The 24,159-nt window shown below is 36.6% G+C and overlaps 1 protein-coding gene across 2 annotated transcripts in view; it reads left to right on the forward strand.

Annotated features, from left to right (window-relative positions):
* LOC131042308 (protein KTI12 homolog) overlaps positions 1-24,159 on the forward strand; it is a 128,437-nt gene that overhangs the window by 70,597 nt on the left and 33,681 nt on the right. For both annotated transcript variants that reach the window (XR_009372086.1, XM_059218560.1), the window contains exons 6-7: positions 6,328-6,443; positions 6,643-6,693. Coding sequence is in view for 1 of the 2 variants with exons in the window: in XM_059218560.1 (XP_059074543.1) it covers positions 6,328-6,443; positions 6,643-6,693 (167 nt within the window). In the remaining variant the exon portion in view is untranslated. The remainder of the gene's footprint in view (positions 1-6,327; positions 6,444-6,642; positions 6,694-24,159) is intronic.

A 24,159-nucleotide genomic window follows, 5' to 3' on the forward strand; every position in this document is an offset into this window, starting at 1 on the left:
ACATCACGTAGTCCCTCATTTAATCATTAGATGCAACTTGCAAGTTTGCTGTTTTGCTGGAAACATTTGAGAAACTGCCTACAAATGGTTTGTGAATCAGCAGCAGTGTGTGAAACTTTGTGACTGTTTGTATTTATATCAGGGGTGACTGTTTTTGGAAAACTTGGCAATTTTCAATAGCAAATTTTAGGGAAAATAGTATTTGTATATGCATTTCACATCAACCAGCACCAAAACATGCAGAAGTCACCTGTCTCTGATCACATCCATTAGCAACCATCACTTCCTTTGGCACCACCACAACAACAACACCCACCATGCACCACATAAACACTCACCCAGATCAGAGGAATTTTCCTCTCAACAACCTCTGCTAGGAAGCTGGCTTTCCTCTAGTTCCATTTGATAATGTCTTCCTTACATCTTGATCTAGCACTTTAAATATATTGGCCAGTATGTCTTTGGCTATGTTGAACCTCAGCAGGTTTATCATGGATTTGTTAAGCCCATTCACATGCTCTTCAGCATTCTTTAGGCCTCTACACCTTCTTTGCGATGAGAACTTCTATGAGCAGAGACAATAACTTGGGTATTTTGTCTCTAGCTACAAAAGTAAATTGAGTTCTAACTTCCCCCAAAGGAAGTTGCTTGAAGAAAATGTGGTGGGGAAGAGCTGACAAATCAGTGGTCATTATTAGAATCCACATGATTCTCAATATTGAAACACTTGAACTCCATGGAAGATTAGTGTTGGGTTCCTGTTGATGTTTTTTTTAGGCACAATCAAACACAGAATAACATACCAAAAGTATCTTATTGTCTCTTGACCGAAATCTTCTCAAATGCTAAACTATGTGATCAATCAGAAGACTCCAAGGTTTCTATTGTCGGGTCTCGACTTGTGGATAAGCTCAATTGGTCGTTGTGATTTCTGTTAATCCAAGGGGCCTTACATTGAATACTTGAATGCTGAACGTTGGGATGTTACTTGAACTTAGATTCTAACTATTTGCTTGGAAAATAAAATGACAAAAGAGATAGGGTTTGAGAAGTTAATCTAATCCTAAGAATGTAGGAACATTGGACAATCTTTGGTGAAAGTCAACTAAGCCTTGCTTTGACATGCAAAGCACAACTCTACAAAGTTTAGTGCGATCTTCTAAGGAAAGCAAGTGATGTTCAAATCACTATCAATAACAAGGATACCATCAAGGTGATGCATATCAAGGTACGAATAGCAATTGAAGTTAAGCTCATTTAAGAATTCTAGTTGACCACACAAGGCAAACTTACAATCAGCAAATTGCTAGTGGTATGGATAAATGAATTTCACCATTAATCATTTGTAATTCCTATCATTCACCTAATTAACATGGAAGCAAATGAATTGAGAAGTAGAGATCATGCAACTTGTTGAAATGACACATCAATTCACCATAACTTCAATGAAATCACATGCTCTTCACAACAAGGTCTAGGCAACATTCTTAGCCTTCTCCTAATCTAACTTTTACTTTCTAATTGTCTAGCTACTATCTATCTTCTATTACTCTACTATTGTTAACTTGCTATTATTTCCTTGCTATTATATCTTTACAAATGAGAGAACTGAGCCTTATATAGATAGCTCTTTACAATGAATGGCTCATATTGATTCACAATCTATGGGCGAGATTACATGATAGAAACCCTAATTAGGGTTTGTTACAACAACTCCCTCTGACCAATGAGAAAATTACATTTTAGGTTCACTATTGAATGTGAGCCAATAGAAAATGAGGGTAGGTAGCTCAAAGTTTGTGCCTTCATAAGATGAGTCAAGTGCATTGCATTTGGACATGTTGACGTGGAATCTTTTGATTGGTTGAGTGATGACTCGGATGCCACCTCAATTTGCACTTGTAGACTTGATAGATTATCATGAGGGAATGTTGAGCAATATCTCTTGATACTCAACATTATTCAGTTTGCTCAATGTGATGATGGTTGATCTTCCTTTATTCATGATACACTTTTTGAATGATACACCCGGTTGAATGTAGCTCCTCAATGTACCAACTTCGATTCTTGGATTCCCAAAGGGAATTCAGGATAATGAAACATTCTTTCATCATGCACATTATCTTTCCTTCATGCTCCAAGGCCTTGACTTTGATGTTTGCTTTCCATGACTCGAACTTGATCTTGATGTTGAACTCCCTTTTTGGAGCATTATTCTGATCCTTCTACAATCAGACTTGTCCTTGATTTCTTCCTTAGTCACCTGCAAAGCAAACAAAAAGGGGTGTCAGATACATAAAATACATACTAATTTCAGTTACCTCCCTCTTCTATATGCCTGATTTTATGCTTGCTATAGGTCTGATGATGCACAGAATTTCACCAAATTTGTCTATGTTGCCTTCAAATTGTATTGAAAATATTCTAGATTGGACTTAGAACCTTTATAATGCAAATTGCCTCTCTCAAAAGTATATTTTGATGATTGAAATGATAAAATTCTTTGTCCAAATCACTGATTTCCTTTGTCCAATCGCTGTCTTGAAGATGAAAATCGCCCTTCAAAACCATCACTTTGAATGTATTGAAGATAAAAATCGCTGATGTTTTGGAGTGCAGATTGAATTTTGCTTGAATGATGTTTTGATGTGTGACAAAATGAATTGCAAATGTCATCCTTTATAGGCACTAAGGGCAAAAAGTTGCCACTTTTCATTTCAGCTTCTCATTAGGCCGACTTTGTATTCTAAAAAAACATTTTATTTCATCTCTTTGCTGAGCGCTTATTCTTCATGCCCAATTTCTTCTGTTTATTAAATCAGTGCTTGTCTTTTCAATTGCACAAGGTTTTCGGCATTTAGGCTCTCATTTGCACCTCTATCAAATCTGTTTTTGTTATATTTCATTTGTACTTTGTGTTTTGAAAAAAATAAAAATTACTTGGTAAAATTCATTGATCTGATTGAATTTCCATCTTTCCTTGATCGATCTTTTATTCTCATTTGCATTTCGCCCTCTTGTACTTACTTGTGCATTCCAATTGAAATGATCAATTTTTTATCATCTTCAATTTATCATTTATGAATCGCCTATCTCTCTTTCATTTAGATCTTGATCATCATTTTCAATTTCACTTTCATTGATAAACTTAGGTGGCATACTTGAGTTCATTGGGACTTTGATATCCTTGGCGACTTTTGCATCTTCATTTGGACTTGATGATCTTGGCGGCTTTTTTGAGTCCATTTGGACTCGATGAAACCTCTTTCGTTTGGACTTAGAAGCTCTTTCATTTGGACTTGATCATACTTGAGTTCATTTGGACTTTGATATCCTTGGCGACTTTTGCATCTTCATTTGGATTTGATGATCTTGGCGTCTTTTTTGAGTTCATTTGGACTTGATGAAAACCTCTTTCGTTTGGAGGTAGAAGTTCTTTCGTTTGGACTTAGAAGTTCTTTCGTTTGGACTTAGAAGCTCTTTCATTTGTACTTGATCAAAACCTCTTCCATTTGGACTTAAAAGTTCTTTTGTTTAGACTTGATCAAAACCTCTTTCGTTTGGACTTGATCAAAACCTCTTTCATTTGGACTTAGAAGCTCTTTCGTTTGGACTTGATCAAAACCCCTTTCGTTTGGACTTAGAAGCTCTTTCGTTTGGACTTAAAAGCTCTTTCATTTGGACTTGATAAAAACCCCTTTCTCAAATCGGTGATCGGAGATTCATTTGTACTTAGTGACTTGAGTGGCTTTTAGGCCTTCATTTGTACTTTGGTGTTTTACACTTTGTTTTCACCATTTTTATTTCGCATTTTGCTCGTACCTCTTTTCCTCATTAATCTCAAACTTGAATGGGGCCGCATTTCACCTCCATTCATACCAAGTTCGTACCTCATTTCATTCGTACCACTTCCAAGTCTTGAAATCTCCAATTTCAAGGGCGAAAATTTCACCTCCATTCGTACCTCATTTCATTCGTACCACTTCCAAGTCTTGAACTCTCCAACTTCAAGGGCGGAAATTTCACCTCCATTCGTACTAAGTTCGTACCTCATTTCATTCGTACCACTTCCAAGTCTTGAAATCTCCAACTTCAAGGGCGGAAATTTCACCTTCATTCATACCAAGTTCGTACCTCATTTCATTCGTACCACTTCCAAGTCTTGAAATCTCCAACTTCAAGGGCAGAAATTTCACCTTCATTCGTACTAACTTGAACTTGGCCTAGCACATGAGATTTCACAATTTATCCATGCTTGAAAGCAAATTTTTTTGATGACTCTTTTCTTGTTTTGACCTATGTCAATCCAAAACCCCAATTCATGCCATTTCAAACCCTAAGACTTTTTCTTGCAAATTGACAACTTTTAGCAACATTAACCACCTCAGCAATGCTGGCAACACAACCTCAATCCTGACTTGACAAGACATATTCACTTCTCATAAGCAAGGGTTAACAGCTGCTAAACTGATCAAGCTGAGACGACCTAACTAAAAACCTAAGCCTAAGCCAAAAGTGGGGGTCCCCATTTCATGGGGCGATGTGTGAAAACGTCACAACAGGTTCCAAACCCACACTTAGAAAAATCTATATTGTTTTTCTTTTTTATATTTCATAATATTACTAAATTAATAATTTGAAAACCAGTCAAACTACGTTTAGGATATTACAATTAGGTGAAGGAAAAAGGCTGTTCATCTACTTAAAATTCATATATACTTTGGTAAATGTTAAAAAATAATTCTAAGTTTTATTTTTTATATATTAGATTCTAGGTAATTTAAGATTCGAATTCTCAGCAAAGAATAAAGCATTTCTCAAGAATTAATTCTTCTAGTAATGCCATGTCTGAACTTGACATTATTAACTGTAAAGCTTTCTATAACATTGAATGATAAGGTCAAGAATGAATAAGTATTAAACCAGCCTTAACTCAGGTTATTTTCTGGAAGCCACAGATGATTTTCAAGAATTGAAGAAGATTTGTAGGATCCATTGAAGAAAAGAAAAGTCAAGAATCTAGAATGCAGAGATTGCAAACTGCCATCTCTATGGTTGGCAGCACAATTAAATTTAGGGACAGGGCGAATTTAATCTCTTAATTCCCTTTTTTAATTGTTTTTATTGCCTTTTAACTGTTTTCAAACTGTATTTTTTTAACAATTTTTATTGTCTTAATATGTCTACAGGTTGTTTGTGTTTGGCTTAGTACTTACCAAGACTTGCTGAATCTCATAGCAATGGTTCAACATATAGAGTCTGCAATTAAATGCTAGGTTGATCAAATGTTGAGCCACACTCAATTATTTACCTTTTCTGCACAAGTTGAAATCTCTACCAGAGTTTATTCCCAAATTTTTCTCCCTTTTACCATTACATATACTCTTGCATTTTTACTTTGTCATATTATAAAAATTTAAAGCATTCTCTCTAAAATATATTCCTCAGTTTTCTCAATTTCATTGAAAGAAATTATGACTTTGTTTTTCAATGTCAAGTCAGACGTTTGTATCCTAGAAATTGTTCTCGGGCGAAATGTGGGTGCATTAATCTATGTTTCCACAGTATAAACATGACATCATAGCCATCATGAGCCTTGAGTATTATTAGTAGGGTTGCTTTTCATTACTAGGTCGTTAACTTCATCATGTGTATTAAAAAGATTGGCTCAGTGGTAATTATTGCTGTACACTACTCTTACTCTTCTGCTATCAGACGACCCACATTTGTGCTGCATTATTAGTTTCAACTTTGTAACTGTTCATTTGAGGGGACAATTCTATCCATCGTCTGTATAGCTTTTTTTGGTGTTGCATTTTACTGCATTTTTGGAGCTATGAAAATAACTTGTAATATTCTATCATGTGTGGTGCATATGATCTCGTTAATTACTTCTATGTGCAAGTATATGACTGATACTAGAGTGCTTCTATTGTCTATGAATTTTAATTATAAATTACTTGAGCTTTAAATATCCCTTCTTGTTGTGGTGATTTTTCCACAAACCCAGGTAAGATTTTCAAGGAGCTGAGAGATCATGACAGTCACATGTTTCATTAAAATAAGTGTAGAGAAGCTTGTTTTAACTTGTTTCAAATAAATATCCTAGTTTATATTGCTGAACTGAATGCTACAATTGTGTGTTCCGTTTTCAACTTTAATCATCTAAAATGCTCCAAATCCATTAAAGTCTGTTTTCCTGTTTTTAAACTATATATTTCTTTTGTAAATGTTTTTTATATTATGAGATGAATCTTAAAATGAATGTTGAGCACTGAATACATTTACAAGTTAAATTGTATTGAGATGGTTGCCAAACTTTTCCAGAACAAACAAATGAGTTTTCTTCAGCCATATTGGATGCACTATCTTTCTTGACAAAAAAGATTGATTCAAAATCCGGAGATGTGCGTTTACTTCAACCTACCATTGCTACACAAACGGTAAATGCTTCTCCCACATGCACTGTCAAATACAGAAGATCAATGTTGCCTATCAGCTTGATTTACGGTCTATTTAAGAGAGAAAAAATCACCATTGAAGATCAATATTTTCAATCTCCTTGATTTTAGTTTATATTAAAGGTCTTTTGACACAATGGTGTGGTTGAGTTTATAATCTCTTGTATAATTGCATTGTCAGGTGCGAGCTTCTGAGACCAACTCACTTTATGAGTTAGATCGTGCAACACAGGTAATTACAAATATGTGTAGTTATAATTTTCCTTCGTTTTGTGGTCTTTATGTTGCATGCAAAACGAGGAATTGAATGTATAAATTGACTGGGTTCATCTGTTAGCTACATATTATTGCAATGGTTGTTTTTACTATTTCACTTGCATATACTTATGTCATATCAAGGTTTTATTCCTCAAATAAAAAGCATAAATGATACAAGACACAAAAAATAGGGTGTTCTGTGATTTTTTCATCGTGACATGTGTTAATGCATTAGTAGCTTCTGCAAGATAAGACTTCTCTAACCCGTTAATCTCCTTTATTCTGTTATGGTTTATTCATCTATGCTATTAGATTATCTGATTTATGCTTTCCGAACTGAATATGTTTATCAGATTGTAACATTGATCATGATTATGATATTGGCATTGGATAAAGATGGATTAGATCGACGACTTGCTTAACATAGTTAAGCGTCGATCTAAATGCTATCGGGCTAATAACCCGATAGCATATGTAATGCTATTTGTTATCGGGTTTAGTTCATACTGATAAACATTTATAATCGGGCCATTAACAAAGCATCATAACTAACACCGTTTCAACCGAGTGTTTAAGTATTAAATGTTAGTTACCAAACATAACCGAAATCGGGATGTGCAATATGGAAAGACACCGATCAATAGGTGCCTTGATCGGTCACATGACCGGTCAAGACATCTATTGATCGGTCTTCTAAAACATATAAAGCCCGACATGAATCATTTGGAGAAGACATATAAAAATATATTAATGATCTCTCTCCTTCAGCCTGCAACAAAACAATCAGATTATTGACAATATAATCAGATAAAATTCTCACATATATAATTTGTTCTTTTATTGCAATTGAATAAAACTTTACATGGTATCAAAGCGAGGCTAATCGAATCTGAGGCTATTCAATTTCTGAATAATTCAAGAACAAAATTATATATTACATCACATTTCCAAAATGGCCAGCGCTATTAGATTCGAAGATAGACTTGGAGGTAGTGATGATTTATCAGCTTGGAAGTTTAGAATCAAAATGATTTTGAGAGAAAACAAAGTTGATTCATATGTTCAAACTGAAAGTGCAGCACCCGAGAATGAACCCGACAAAACAGCATGGATTGAGGGAAATGAAAAGGCTATTAAAATAATAGTTTATGGGGTAAGAAACAACATAATGCCCATCATAAAGAAACAAGAGACGGCTTACAAAATGTTCAAAGCACTTGAAAGGACATTTGAGATATCAAATGCAAGTCGTACTCTGGCATTGAAACGAGAGATGAATCATATCACGATGAACAAAGGGGAGACAATCAACTCCTACTTCATGCAAATATCAACCTTAAGAGATGAACTTGCAACCCTTGATTATGAGATCCAGAGTAAAGAATCAACACTCATTGCTCTAGATGGGTTGCCCAGTGGATGGAATACATTTGTCCAAGGCATTAGTGCAAAGTCCAAATATCCTAAGTTTGAAAGGTTAAGAGATGATTGTCTCCAAGAAGAGTCGAGATTGAACAAAATTGGAATAAAACAAAAGAACATAGACGAAGACCTTCAAGTCCTAAATACTAACGCAAATAAGAAAAGTAAGAAGAAGAAATTTAGGAAAAGAAAAAGTCATCAAGGCAAGAACACTCCAAAGAAAGACCTATCACATATTCAATGTTATAGGTGTGACAAATTCGGACACTATGTTGCGAAATGTCTGGAGAGAGCCAAACAAGCCACATTTGTCAAAGTAGGAAAATCCAAAAGGGAAGATGACTTCGAGAACTATGTCCTCTACTCAGCACTCACAAGCCATACAACAAACAAGTCTAACTCATGGGTGATCGACAGTGGTTCATCCAGACACATTACCGGTTTTAGAGAAGTGCTAGATTCCATGATAGAGGAGAATGATGAGGAAGTGACCATCGGAGATGATTCCTCACATCCAGTCAGAGGAATTGGAACCTGCATCATCAAACTAAAGACTGGCATGTCATTGCAACTTGAAGGAGTACTATATGTCCCCGACATCAAAAGAAATCTAGTCTCCATATTAGCACTAGAGGATAATGGATACAGAGTGACCTTCATGGAAAACAAGGTGTTGGCTTGGCCGAGAAATTCTACCATCAAGAAAGCTAAAATCATTGGACAAAGACAAGGCTATTTGTATGAGCTATGCACAGAGCCCAACTTAGCCTTAATTCATGAAGCCACAAATGCAAATGAGGTGTGGCATAGAAGACTAGGCCACCTGAATTATAGGGCTTTATCATCTATGGGAAATCATGTCACAGGTCTACCTAAGTTGAAGCAATATCATTCAGAGGCATGTAAGGGATGTGCCCTAGGTAAAAATACCAAGGTTGCCTTCCAAAATAGTACTAGGAAGACAAGCAAAATATTAGAATTAGTTCATTTTGATGTATGTGGACCTATGTCCGAACCCTCTCTAGGGGGATTTTTGTATTATGTAATATTTGTTGATGACTACTCTAGGAAAACTTGGATCTACTTTTTGAAATGTAAAGAATCAGAAGAGATCCTCAATAGGTTTAAAGAATTCAAATCACTAACGGACAACTACTCAGGAAATAAAATTAAAACCCTAAGAACTGACAATGGGGGGGAATATACTTCAGAATTATTTAAAGATTTTTGTAAAAATTCAGGGATTAAGAGGGAGTTAACAATACCTTATAATCCTCAACAAAATGGGGTAGCTGAGAGGAAAAATAGGACTATTGTAGAAGCTGTCAAAGCCATGATCCTTGATCAAAATCTAAATATCAAACTTTGGGCAGAAGCAACTAGCACTGCGGTATATATACAAAACAGATGTCCTCACTCCCACCTTGAAGATAAAACTCCTGAGGAAGTCTTCACCAAAATAAAGCCAGATATCAGCCACCTTAGGATATTTGGGTGTTCTGTCTATATACATGTACCTAAAGAGAAAAGACTAAAACTAGAACCTTCTAGAAAAAGGGGAATACTTGTAGGATATAGTGAAACATCCAAGGCCTATAGAATTTATATACAAGGTCAAAGAAATATTGAACTTAGTAGGGATGTAATCTTTGAAGAAGACTTAGCCTTCAAAAGAGCCCAAGGTACAATAGAACCGGAAATCTATATCCCTACTCCTAACATAGAAGAAGATCCTACTCCTGAGCTTCAGAGGGAGAATCTTGAGGAGACTATAGGTGAAACTCAAAACCCACCTAGAGAAAAACTCAAGAAAAGACCACTATGGGCCACCAAGACTGTAACAGAAGCTCAAAACTTTGCTGCTCCTTCAGGAACCTTCAGGGAAAGTAAAAGGCCTAATAAATTCACTAGCTATGTTGCCCTTATGAATGATCTCTCTAAAGTTGAACCAAACAATGTATCAGATGCACTTGAACATCAAGTATGGAAGGATGCCATGTCTGAAGAGTATCAATCCATTATGAAGAATGATGTTTGGGAGATTGTTCCTAGGCCAACTAAGAAATCTGTTGTTTCATCTAAATGGCTTTTCAAGATCAAACATGTTGCAGATGGCAGTATTGAAAAACACAAGGCCAGATTTGTAGCTAGAGGGTTCTCACAAAGGAAAGGAATAGATTATGAAGAAACATTTGCACCTGTTGCCAGATATACATCGCTAAGAGCTGTACTAGCCATTGCAGCAACAAAGGGATGGAAGGTACACCAGATGGATGTTAAGACAACATTTTTAAATGGTGAGATCTCAGAAGAAGTCTACCTAGAGCAACCTGAAGGGTTTGAAATTCATAATGCAGAGTCTCATGTATGTAGACTTAAGAAAGCTCTCTATGGGCTCAAACAGGCTCCCAGGGCCTGGTATGAAAGAATTGACACCTATCTCTCAAAACTAGGTTTCACTAAAAATGATGCAGATCCTAATCTCTACTACAAAAGAAATAAAGGTGATATGCTAATATTGATTTTATATGTTGATGACCTATTAATCACAGGAGATGATCACCTTATAGATCAATGCAAGAAAGATCTATCCATAGAATTTGATATGAAGGACTTGGGACTACTTCATTACTTCCTAGGGTTAGAAGTATGGCAGAATTCCAATAATATTGTACTAAACCAAGGAAAGTACACCTTGGACATTTTGACGAGATTCAGAATGCTAAACTATAGGCCCATGACCTCTCCTATGGAAACCAACTTAGATAAACTTAAAGAAGCAGCAGTAGAATCACAGTCCACTGATCCTACTCAGTATAGGCAGATGATTGGGTCCCTAATGTATCTATTAAACACAAGGCTAGATATCTGTTATGCTGTTAATGCTCTAAGTCAGTTTATGTGTGAACCTAAGGAGATACACCTGGTGGCAGTAATACATATTATGAGATACTTACAAGGTACCTTAAACCTTGGTCTTAAATATGAGAAAGTTGATATAGATCTACACGGATTTACAGATTCAGATTGGGCTGGCAGCATGACTGACAGAAAAAGCACTTCAGGGTGTTGTTTTAGTTTAGGTTCAGCCATGATATCTTGGATCAGCAGAAAGCAGTCTTCTGTAGCTTAAAGTTCCACTGAGGCCGAATATATTGCAGCTTCTATGGCTGCCCGAGAGGCAGTATGGCTTAGGAAGTTGCTTGTGGGATTGTTTGGAGAACGTATGAAACCTACTATTATTCATTGTGACAATCAGAGCTGCATAAAACTTTTAGTAAATCCAGTATTCCATTGCAGGTCCAAACATATTGAGATCCCATACCACTATGTACGAGATATGGTTGACATGAATGTAATTCAATTAGAATATGTTTGTACAGGAGATCAAACTGCAGACTTTCTGACCAAACCTCTTTCCAAAGTGAAGATTGATGACTTCAGAAAAGGTTTAGGTATGATAGAAAGGTAATCTGCTTTGTAAATAAGATGTTTAATGTGTAAACTTCTTTTGTCATGTTGGGACATTTTGGCTTTCACCCCCTGTGTTCATATCTAAGAGGTGACGACCTCTCAGATTATGAACACTTGTATGCAGACATCATAAGGTGACGATCTTATGATTCTCTAAACTAGTTATCATGTTGGATCTCTGGTATGTCATGGATGTGCCTTGATGGTGTTGTGGTAAAACATTTGTATAAAATGTTTGTGCACATATCACAACCTGGATAAGATGATAATTTAACCATCCTCATATGTTTATCCGTAGTATTGCGTGTTTAGGCAATACTGATATCACGTGTTCAGGTGGTATCTTGTCATAATGAAATGATGAATCTTCTATATCACATGGTTAGGTGATACTCTATGTCACATACTTAGAGTGATGTTTTATATTTGTATCTTGTGTCCTGATGGTACTTCATATCTTATGTATAGATGATATATATTCTTGGAGACTGACATTATTCTGGTTATGAAAGAGAAATGTGATGCAGGTTACTTTATCCATCTTCCAAAGCTAAGAGGGAGTGTTAATGCATTAGTAGCTTCTGCAAGATAAGACTTCTCTAACACGTTAATCTCCTTTATTCTGTTATGGTTTATTCATCTATGCTATTAGATTATCTGATTTATGCTTTCCAAACTTAATATGTTTATCAGATTGTAACATTGATCATGATTATGATATTGGCATTGGATAAAGATGGATTAGATTGACGACTTGCTTAACATAGTTAAGCGTCGATCTAAATGCTATCGGGCTAATAACCTGATAGCATATTAATGTCGATTCATTTATGAATCGGCATTAATATGCTATCGGGGTATTAACTCGATAGCATATGTAATGCTATTTGTTATCGGGTTTAGTTCATATCGATAAACATTTATAATCGGGCCATTAACAAAGCATCATAACTAACACCGTTTTAACCGAGTGTTTAAGTATTAAATGTTAGTTACCAAACATAACCGAAATCGGGATGTGCAATATGGAAAGACACCGATCAATAGGTGCTTTGATCGGTCATGTCTAAAAGACATGACCGGTCAAGACATCTATTGACCGTTCTTCTAAAACATATAAAGCCTGACATGAATCATTTGGAGAAGACATATAAAAATATATTAATGATCTCTCTCCTTCAGCCTGCAACAAAACAATCAGATTATCAGACAATATAATCATATAAAATTCTCACATATATAATTTGTTCTTTTATTGCAATTGAATAAAACTTTACAACATGTTTGCATTGAAGGAATATTTTGGTCAAGCTAATTCACCTTTGTGGTTTTCTGTTAGAGAGGCGGCATGCTTCTACTTTCTTATCTAAAACTAGTTCAAGGTTCTCAATCTATGATCCACCCACATAGATGATCCAAGGAGCATTTTTCTTTTTAAAGGTCCTTAAGGGTGGATTTTGCCCTTGGGGTTTTGTCTGAAATCCCTAAATACACTTAGAGGGTGACAAAGTTACTTTTGGAGGTACCAAGACTAGTTCACAACCTAAGCTTTACAACAAGTATATACAAAGTTTGAATTCTGAGCTACGATCATGGAGTTATGACCTTGGCAAGTGGCACCACCGAAATAGTACCACTCCAATAGTTAATCACATTTTCCAACCTATTTGTCCTTTCAATAGTACATTTTGGCTTCCAAAAAGGAAATGTCACCCTCTCATGAGGGATGACTCTTCAGTTCTCAAGAACCTATCATTTTTTTTTAATTAACATTTCAGTCTACATGGTAAAGCTAAAGTATAATAATTGGACGAATGAAGAACTTAGAGTTCAAGGCATACATTTATCCCAATGAAGAATCCCCTCTTTGTAACTCTTATCTTTTGCAATAAAATTCTGTTGTTAAGTAATATTAATCTTATTAATTTTCATTTTAGCACCATTCAGTTTCCATCTATAGTGCGTTAAGTCAATAGCTATCGCTTAATCCCTTGAATTGTAACTTCAATTTAGATCAATAGATTTGCATTGATTTCCTTACCATATCCATTAGTTGGTGTTAGTAAAGGTGTCATAATGTATTGTGTTGTGAGTACTATTGTGGGGATAATTAAGATTGTACATAAATGGCTAGATTTGTAAGACTGGGGAATATGTAAATCCTAAACCCTAAATAGTGAAATTGATACTAGAGTTAATTTTGCTCACCAAATTGACAATAAGAAGCAACCTAAAACTAAAATGTGGTCGATTTAAGATGATGTATTGGTCAATCAAATCTTCATGTACTTGCAACAAGACAAATTGAATTGAATCTCATATTTTTGATGTAAAAACCTAATCTTGGATTTTGGGCCAACTGAAAGCCTACAAGACATGTTGTGAAACAACTAATAGAAAACCCTTGTAAACTTTCATTGAGCATTGGTGAAGAATTTGAACATGAGTGCAGCCTTAGAAGGATTTAAAGGTCTTCCAATTTTTTAGAAAACATAGTTGAAAATTTAGGTGGATAGGAAATGAGATGAAGTCAAGATGCATTGATTTCACAATTTTTTTAATGAAAGTCAAGTCTATGCCCTTGGGTCATTTCAGAACCTTAGGAGGACCATCTTGTAAGTTTTGCACCACTCTAATTTTGGTCCAAAATAAATGTTTTTGAAGTCCAAGAAGTCTTTTTTTTGAATTTATGAGTATGTTATAAAATAGTGGGCACATCTACTTATGCCATAAAATAAGTTAATACATAGTGTTGGCACCCAACCTAACAATGCAAAAATTTGCTTAAACCTAGGCCCCTGTGTGCATTTGACCTCATTTTCCCCATCATTTATCATCAATTTGAGAAATCTTCAAGGGGGTCTCCTTTGGTCGAATTTGCGTAAGTATTCCTTTTCAATCCCTATGGTCATATCAAATGTTGAAAGTTGCAAAAATCCAAGAACGTTGTAAGTTTGAAATTGTTTTGGTCATTTTCTAAAGTTTTGGTAGAGTTGCGAAGTTTCAATGGATTATTGGACATCTTCTACTCATCCAATGCCCTATTTTGACTGAAATGATTGCATGAAATTTTTGCAATGTTTATTGGGTCCTTTCTTCCTTCCATTTTTCTTCGTTCCATTTGTTAATAGGATTTCGAAGGACAACCAAACTCATGTATCCCCTTCTGACCTCCTATCATCTTTTGAGTTGAATTTTTGCAATCATCTATTTCCTCTCCTTTGTAGACCTTGAGGGTTGTCTAGACTTCTAATGTAGCCATGATCTGGAGGGTCCTCAAGGAGAACAATCCAGATCATGTAGCAACATTAACACCACAAAAGCACCAACACAGAATAGAGAAAATGTAAGATCAGACATCCGCAATACCAGGGATTCATCTTAAATAAGCCGACAACATGCGGGCAAACATGCAGCTTATAGGCCAAGTTACAAAATACATTCCAGATTACAATCCATCCGGACCTCCAAGAGGTGTTCTAATTATAGATCAAGAATCGATATCATCCTATCTCTTCGCTGCCCCCCCAAGAATCAAATACAACAATATATATAGCATCCAGAACACATCCGGATCGGCCACAAAAGATTACATTCTCCAAGACAGGAAAATGAAACATGTAAAATAGGTTGGGGGTAAAAGCACAAACCTATGTCACACTTTTATAAAGGCACCGGCCAACAAAACTAAAATTGTTTAACTTTGATCGTATAAAAATGACATTTCTGAATTGAATTTTGAAATTGATGTAAACTGATCAAATGTAGAATTAGTAATGAAATTTATGTCTATTATTTTTAAATTTTTTAGGAAAAAATTTGATATTTTTTTAATAAATTCAAAGACAAATTTCTCATTGCTGAAAAATGTTGAAAATCAGGGGTTCTAGTCGGCACCACCAAAAAAAATGAAAATGGACTTATTTTTTCGGATTTTTTTTTGCCAAATAGAGAACATATATATGCAATGTTAAAAAAAATTAAATTAAATTTTGATGTATATTTTTCTCGTTATAATATTTTGAAGTCCAACATAGATAAATTTGACAGTTTTCGTTTGGCGTCACCTTTTGACTACTAAATTTATCATTCCCAAAAAAAAAATACCCTTTTCGAGAAGATTCTCTCATCTAGTGTAAAATAATTTTTTAATTTTTTTTTAATTTCTAATCAGTCTATTTTTTAACATTAAAAAGCTACTTGCAATGGTTAATTAATAAAAAAAATTAAAAATTATCATAATAGTAAAAAAATTATATGACCGGATTTGTGACTTCAAGCTCTACAAAAGGGCATTTTTAGATTTTTGTAAAAAAATATTCTGCTTGAAGAAAAATTGAGTAGAAGTGAGAAGTTTGAGAAATACAAAGTTTTTCACCTTTTTTGTGCCACATCAGATGACACACAGGCTAGTCCGGCCAGACTGAGTCCGACTGAACTCAGTCCAATCGGACCAACCTTAGTTATAACATTTAAAAAAAAAATGATTTTTTTTGAATGGAAGCATTTGCACAAAGGGGAGAACGACCGAATTGAGTCCGGTCGGACCCCTGGTGCCATTTCGGCACCACAAAGGCGCCACGTGGCTTGAGGGTAGTCCGGTCGGACACTGGACTACCCTCGGTTGGCCCAAAGTGTGACACAACTCCATGCTTTGCCCCTCGGACCTAAAGTGTGAAGATCTCCTTCACCAAGAACAGGAATGAAGTGCGGACCACCAAGGAAGGTCGGCCAAGGGCCTGGGAACATCATGCGTAGTGCCAATTAGATTTGCAAGCCAAGAAAATGCTCTGCAAGAGAAGAAATATCCAACTAGCTGCTAAGCTCAAACTGTTCCAGAAACCAAGAAACAGACAATCTGGAAGCAATAACTTGCCGGAAAAGGGTCCAAATGAATTGAAATTCTAGAATAAGGAATGAGAACAAGTCTAGAAGCCAAAACACTGATTCTCAACGAAAAATGAACAACTACTGAAGAATGCTGAAAGAAACACAAAACTGAACAGGAACAAAACTGAAAACAAATATTTTATTTTGGTTGATGCAAGATTGCTCATCGATCGGGGATGCTCCTGCATCAAACACCCCAGGTAGCAAAAGATGCTCCATGAGAGGAAACTCATGAATGTCGAAAAGGATTCGGGATATAGATCCCATGCTCATTTTTTATCCAAATGTCTTCTTTGTCTGTAAATTTCTTCCTTCTTACCTCTTCCTGTACCTCGGCTAGTCCCTCCAACTTCTTCTCTTCTCCTCTCTTTCCTTGTTTCTTACCTGCACACTGTCTCTTACCACCACTCTCCTTCTGCAAATCTGATTTATTTCTTCCACAGGAATTCATCTTATCTGCCACCATAACTCTTAACTTTATTGACATCCGGTACTACCTTGCTATCAGACCCATCCACAAGATCCTTCTTCAAATCCATGCCATCATCTGATATAAGTTATAACCTCTGCATCCTGCTTCTCAGCACAACAACTCTTCACCAGACTCAAGTTCTTCACTTAAACTTCTGCCCATCCTTCTCAATAGTGATCAGGTTTCTTCTACAATCATAGATAGCTCCTCTATCAAACTGCCAAGGTCTACCCAACAAAACATGACAAGCACTCGGACACAACATCACACAAGACATCATCTTTGTAAGGTCCAATATTAAAATTCACCCAACACTGCTCTCTTACCTCTACCACATGATCATCTTTCAACAAACTCACCTTCTAAGGACTAGGATGCTCAAGCCTCTTCAAACCAAGCTTCTCTACCATCTCCTCTAATACCAGATTATCAGTACTTCCACTATCCACAATAACCTTACAACACTTACCTCCTGATTTACATATAGTCCAGAAAAGATTCTTCCTTTGTGTAGGTTCGGTCTCCTCTCTGCTTTGCTCCATGAAGACTCTTCTAAACATAAGGGATTCTCCTTGCTCCGGTTCTACCACACTCTCATTTGTAGCTCCAGTTTCCTGGTCCTCACGTGTCATGAAATTCCTTGCCATTCCTTTCTTACTAGTTCCCCGAGAAAACTCATAAGATCTATGTCCAATTTCTCCACACTTGAAACATTTACCCAAGAATTCCCTGTTGCTATTGCAATATCTTTTTCTTTGTGTCTTTTGATCCGATTCCTTACTCCATTTAGATTTTGATTCTTCTTCAGTAGTCTGCTTTCCCATATAGCCACTCATCTTCCCTCTATTCGCTGCATATCTCTCTCTTCCCTTAGGGTTATTCTATTGTCTTCTTTTTGTTGAAATATGTAGCTAGAATCGGATTCTAGTTTAAGTTATTCATGTAATTGGGCTGGGCCCCATTGTAACTTATAATAATAGGGAAGGCCCTATTTGGGCGTTCAACTTATGGGGCAAGACCTATCAAATATGTAGCTTGTAATTAGACCTTGACCTCTATAATTGTAACATGTAAAACTCTTGGCATAATATTCTTGCAAGCCGACTTGAGAAAGTTAAAGAGCTAAGTCACCTATAAATACAAGGCATCAATCATTATTCATATACATCTCTCACTCAACGAATATATCCTATCAGTGAACTACTTCTGTGATCAACGAAGTACAATCAAGGTCAACGAACTGTTGCATACACAAGCGAATTATATCTGCACTGGCAAATCCGTCTAAGGCAGCGAATTGGAGTTCTCAAGCTGGGTGATCATCCTCAAGGTTGAGCGAATACCATCCTAGGCTGCCGAACTTGTTCAAGGGCTTGTGAAGTATGTCAAGGCTGCCGAATTCTGTCTTAGATTGACAGTGACCTGCATATACACTTTGTCTTCCAGATTCAGATAAGTTTTGCTATAGTTGATGTGTGCCCTAGAAGGGTTAAATTGTAATCTGGTTCTGCGCCTATTAGTACTTAGATCTGAGTTATTCTTGCTGGGTTTTTCACCTCCAAGAGGGAGGTTTTCCCAGGGTACTACTGTGTTCTTGTGTGTTATGCTGTTATGTGCTTACTTTACCTTGCATTCTTATTTTCTGCTAATTTTTGCTAATCTGATTACCAAAAACTAACACTTTTCACTTTATCTTCTTCCTTCAAAGCAAATTGGTCAGCCTCCTCAACTGTAAAAAACTTTAGCATACTCATCTCATCTTGAATGTTATATCCAAGTCCATTTATGTGTCTAGACTCTAGCCACCTTCTCCCTATCCATCTCTCGATATCTAGATCTGGTCATCACCTTGTAGAATTCCTCAGTATACTCTTTCACACTCATGTCCCTTTGCTTCAAGTTATGCAACTTTGTGAACAATTCCAACTCATAGTCTCCTAGAATGAATTTAGCCTTCAATCTTGCAACCATCTGCCTCCACCAGGGGATTTTCATCTCTCCATTTTCCATTCTATCCCTCGACAACTCTTTCCACCATAAAGCGGCATGCCCTTTCAACTTAGTTTGTGCTAACCTAACCCTATGTGGATCTTTAATATCTTCAAACTCAAAGTAGTCCTCCAACTCTCCAATCCAATCTATCAAGTCTTTCGGACTCAATGTACCTGAAAAGTTAGAAACCTCAACTTTTTGAATTTTACTCACTTGTGCCACCGCTCTAAGAAATCTATCTTCTCCCTCGTCTGTCGGTCCTTCAACCTCTTCGACCTCTAGCTCTTCCCCTGCCTCTTCATACTCTTCCTCTGATTCCAGATTCCTCTGCAAACTAGCCAATGCGTTTTGGATCTCATTCCTCATTGCATTTCTGAAATCCTCCATCATTTGCTCTACCCTTCTAGGGTTCATCCTTCTTGGCGGCATCTCCTCCTTTTATCCGGTGCAATTGCCTCAGCTCGACGGTATGACTACAAAGTTCCAATCGCCTTACAGTCAACGATCTATTAAACACACTTGCAGCTTCCTTCAAATCAGTGATTTGTTCACCCAAAGGAATGCCTCAAGGCTCGCAACCAGCTCTGATACCATGATCCAGAGGGTCCTTAAAGAGAACAATCCAGATCATGCAACAACATTATCACCACGGAAGCACCAACACAGAATAGAGAAAATGCAAGATCAGACATCCGCAATACGATGGATTCATCATAAATTAGCCAACAACAAGCGGGCAAACATGCAGGCTTACAAGCCAAGTTATAGAATTCCAAATTACAATCCATCTGGACCTCCAAGAGGTGTTCTAATTACAGATCAAGAATCGATATCATCCTATCTCTTTACTGTCCCCCAAAGAATCAAATACAACAATATATATAGCATTCGGAACACATCCGAGTCGGCCACAAAAGATTGCATTCTCCAAAACAGGAAAATGAAACATTTTAAAATAGGTCGGACTAAAGTGTGAAGATCTCCTCTGCCAAGAACAGGAATGAAGTGCAGACCACCAAGGAAGGTCGGCCAAGGGCTTGGGAACATTGTGTGTAGTGCCAATTAGATTCGCAAGCCAAGAAAACACTCTGCAAGAGAAGAAATCTCCAACTAGCCGCTAAGCTCAAACTATTCCAGAAACCAAGAAATAGACAATCTGGAAGCGATAACTTGCCGGAAAAGGGACCAAATGAACTGAAAATCTAGAATAAGGAACGAGAACAAGTCTAGAAGCCAAAAATCTGATCCGCAACGGAAAATGAACAACTATCGAAGAATGCTGAAAGAAACACAAAAGCTGCAACACAGAATTGAACAAGAACAAAACTGAAAACAAATATTTTTTTTTGGTTGATGCAAGATTGCTCATCGACCGGGGATGCTCCTGCATCAACTTCTTCCTTCTCTCCATCTCCTCCACTTCCCTCCTCTAGTTCCACATGTATTTCTTGCAACCTTTACAATGCCTCTTGCATAATTTCTTCCCACCTTTGGATATCCAAGGCTCTAGTTTCTTGATGCTTTCAATTGTCGGTCTTGCAAAGAATCCAATTGGCTTCGCTGTGCCTTTCATCCATTTGTGAAGTTCCTTTGGAGTTGGGATGTTCTTACCTTTAGTTCTACATTCTTTCTTCACGTGTTTCTGTTGCTGCCGTTGTTTATGTTATTGTCACAGCATATTTTGATGTATTTCAGATCCCCTTAAAAATAAGAAAAGGCTTTGGAGTTTATCTTTTTTTGTTGGCTTCATTTGATAATACTGGGTTGTCAATGTATTGTGAAAATTGTAAAATTTTTTGGGTTTTTGCAAGATCTAGTAATAATAATCAAATTTGAAATTTAATAGAAAGATATTTTGTTGGGGTTATTGCACATCCTCGAATCAAAGCCCTTGGTCCCCTCGTCCTCAAGACCCATCCCTGCATCCCTTAGGCCTATGGAACATAATTATTTTCGCTAGTGATAAGGTTGTGATAGAGGCTAGGACACAATATGTAGTGTAATTTTAACATTGACAATGTATCACATTGTGTAGTAGGCAAACTTTTTAATGGATACCGCTGATATTTTTGAAGGTGCTTGCAATTTGTGTTGTTTAATGCAATGAAGTAACATAAGCTTTGCTGATTCAATTTGTTTCAGATATCAGTCTCTTTACTTTCAAGATCATTTGCAGATTACAATGCATAGAAAGCGGATGATATAAATGTGCATGATAATTCATTTTCAAACAGATAAAACTACTCTTTTCTGTTCACACCAAAAAGACTAGAAAACAAGGCAATTTAAATTATGAACAGGCGTCATAAACACCAACAATGACTACTTGTGAAACTGAATACACAGTGAGCAACAGAGCAGCTCAGAATCTAAAAATGATACCTTCATCCATAGCATTTAGCAATAGCAATCAGCTTCTTGTAAGTCAATGGCCTGGTCTTTGTGATTGAACCACCAAATAGGCTACTCTCCAACTCCTCCAAAGGTTCACATAGGGTCTGCTATAAGAATGAAGAGGTCTGAAACTTTAACAGCATTATATCCTAGCTTGCAAATGGACTGTTATACCTCCACACGGTAAGTCTGAAACTTACTAAATCATGTCAAAATTGTCACCAATCTGCCTTCTATCGAGCCATAGGTATGAAACAACCCCTTTTGTCCTTCTATGATGAAGTTAAGACCCCTTATTTGTTTTATTCTCCTTGAAGCTGCAAGTGTTATTCACAAGCTAGGCGCTAACCCAAAAGGGGGTGATCTTACTCGAAAATTCAAATTCTCACCCAAACAAAGAAATGACATATGGAATGTCATTACCCTGCTGTTAGAAATCCTTTAAATCAATACCCATAAGAAGACATGGTTCCTTCAAGAGTTATGTGCAAAACTTGGATTCTTGTGAAGATAAAAAAGGTACGGCCTGAGCTGTTTTTTCACCCAAAACAGTCAAAATACGAAGAGCACTGTAAAAGTCATCAAAACACACCAAAAACCCTGGAAGCAACTTAAAAAACTTAATAAAATCGTAAAATCTTAATAAAAACTTAAATATTTCCATCACCAAACTCAAGCGAATCAATGTATTCTCTAACTGAAACCAATAACCAGCTAAGGTGAATCTTTCACCACCAAAACCAGATAAATTGTAGAGGGTTTTCGTCCTGAACAATCCAAAATGAACTCTCAAAGTTCATTTCCACAATAATTTGATGTGTGCAAATTCAAAATGAGAGAATGAGAGCCCAAACCCCAATATATAGACTTGGAGGGAAAAATGAGGGCAAATTCAAATATTTGAATATTATATTCCTTGAAAAAAGGCTCCCATTAAACTTTTTAATCCAGCCCAAGTCTGCAACTAGTCATTTTTATGCTTCTCAACTCTCTTTTTATCTTGATGATGGATCAAGGAGTGTTATCCAAACTGTTGATACAAAAAAACTACACACAATTGAAACCAGAAACAATTGCAATTTATGTCTCCCAACCTTAGGCATTCCATTTTGAGACACCTTTTCAAAATATTAGTCACTTAAGTAAAAAATTAAAGTTATTTTTTTAAAACACTTAAGTGAGAAATATAAAGTATAATTTTCCATCAACTTAGAGAATTTTTACCATGGCATCAAAAAAGAGGACACTTCAGACTGAAGCAGAATCAGAACTGAAGCAGATGCCAATTGCCCAAAATGGCACTTACTAAAAAATAACATTTACTAAAATTAGAATTGCTGTCAAAACTTGGTGAAATTGAAAATCCGAGCTCTCCGCAAAAGATTGAGTCCCCCGATCATCTCCTAATAGCCTACGAGAACTTGGGAATAGGGTAACGGAAAGCAAAGCCAACTAGGTGTGACAAGTGGACATTACAAACTTCTCAAGGAGTAGTAACCCACATGGTTTTGAAGCCCATTTGTGACACATTGGGTTGATTTAACTTTTGAGGATAGTGTAAAAATTTATTAGATTACATCTATAATAGAGAGTAGATCTATCATGAAATTCATATATAACCACACTAGGGTGCACATTATGGGTACGTTCATTGAAGGGAAGAAGCTAATTGAGACTTGGTGAAATAGGGTTTGCTACTAATTTCTTGGCATTGCATGATTTGCGTGCCCATAAGATGAAAACCTCAAACACGTATTTGTTTTATTGAATTAGGTAGAGCCCTTTTCTAGTTAGATGGATTGGATTAGCAATTAAACCTCAAACACATGTTTATTTTATTGGATTCGGTAGAGCCCTTTTGTCGTCAAATGTGTTGGATTAGAAATTCTCGTGTTGTTTTTGATGATGCATTTTGAATATATTTAAATGAGATTGTGTAAATGTCAAAGTTGAGTTTATTTGATGAGGATAAATCCCTCGTGGATTATTTTTATAAGGCTAGGGCAATGCAAAGGAACCATGTAGTGTTCCCTTCTTTGCCTTAGGCTTTTGGGGAAGTGTTATTAGCTAAGTTGTCGATTCAGGTATGGATGCGGGTACAAGAATGGCGGTACGACAATTATTTTTTCCTTGCTGTTGACGTGTCTAAAGTTGCATCGCTGCAACTCTATCCGGCCAATGCAGAATAGAATGTACTCGCCGAGTATCCTATCCTCTCTTGTATAAGGAAGCCCTAATGCTGCTTTTAATTGATCAAAGGGGACAACCTCAAGGTTCCAAATGTCAGTTCTTGACTGCGGGATAGCTCAACAGTCGATGTGTTTTTTGCTGGGAGCACAAGGGGTCTTATGTTTTTGTAACAAGCTGGTCTATTCGGATTCTCGGACTGGGAAATAAAAGCAAAGGATAGGGTTTAGGGATCCTAAGGACATCGATAAGAATGACTAGTGTAGCGGGTAGACATATTTCCATTAACAGATTCTTGTTTCGCCAGAGACACCCTCACAACTAGACAAGAACAGTGCAATCCCCAAGGGATGAAGGATTTTCAGACTGGAGACACTCATTTACACAGCCAATTCTGGCGCAGCCTAAGACGAAGACCTGCAGTTGAACTAAGCACGGTAAGGTTCAGACAAACCATGCATAGTGACCTACAATCAACAAGCCCCCAATGGTATGAACTTGAAATGCATCAAATACCCCTCCTCTAATTAACCAACTAAAGGGAAACCATGCAAATAGAAGAAAACAAAGACAACAAACACCATGGTTCAATGTTCATATATTTGCTTC

Source organism: Cryptomeria japonica, chromosome 3 (assembly GCF_030272615.1).
Source record: "Cryptomeria japonica chromosome 3, Sugi_1.0, whole genome shotgun sequence".
Classification (NCBI taxonomy): Eukaryota; Viridiplantae; Streptophyta; class Pinopsida; order Cupressales; family Cupressaceae; genus Cryptomeria; species Cryptomeria japonica.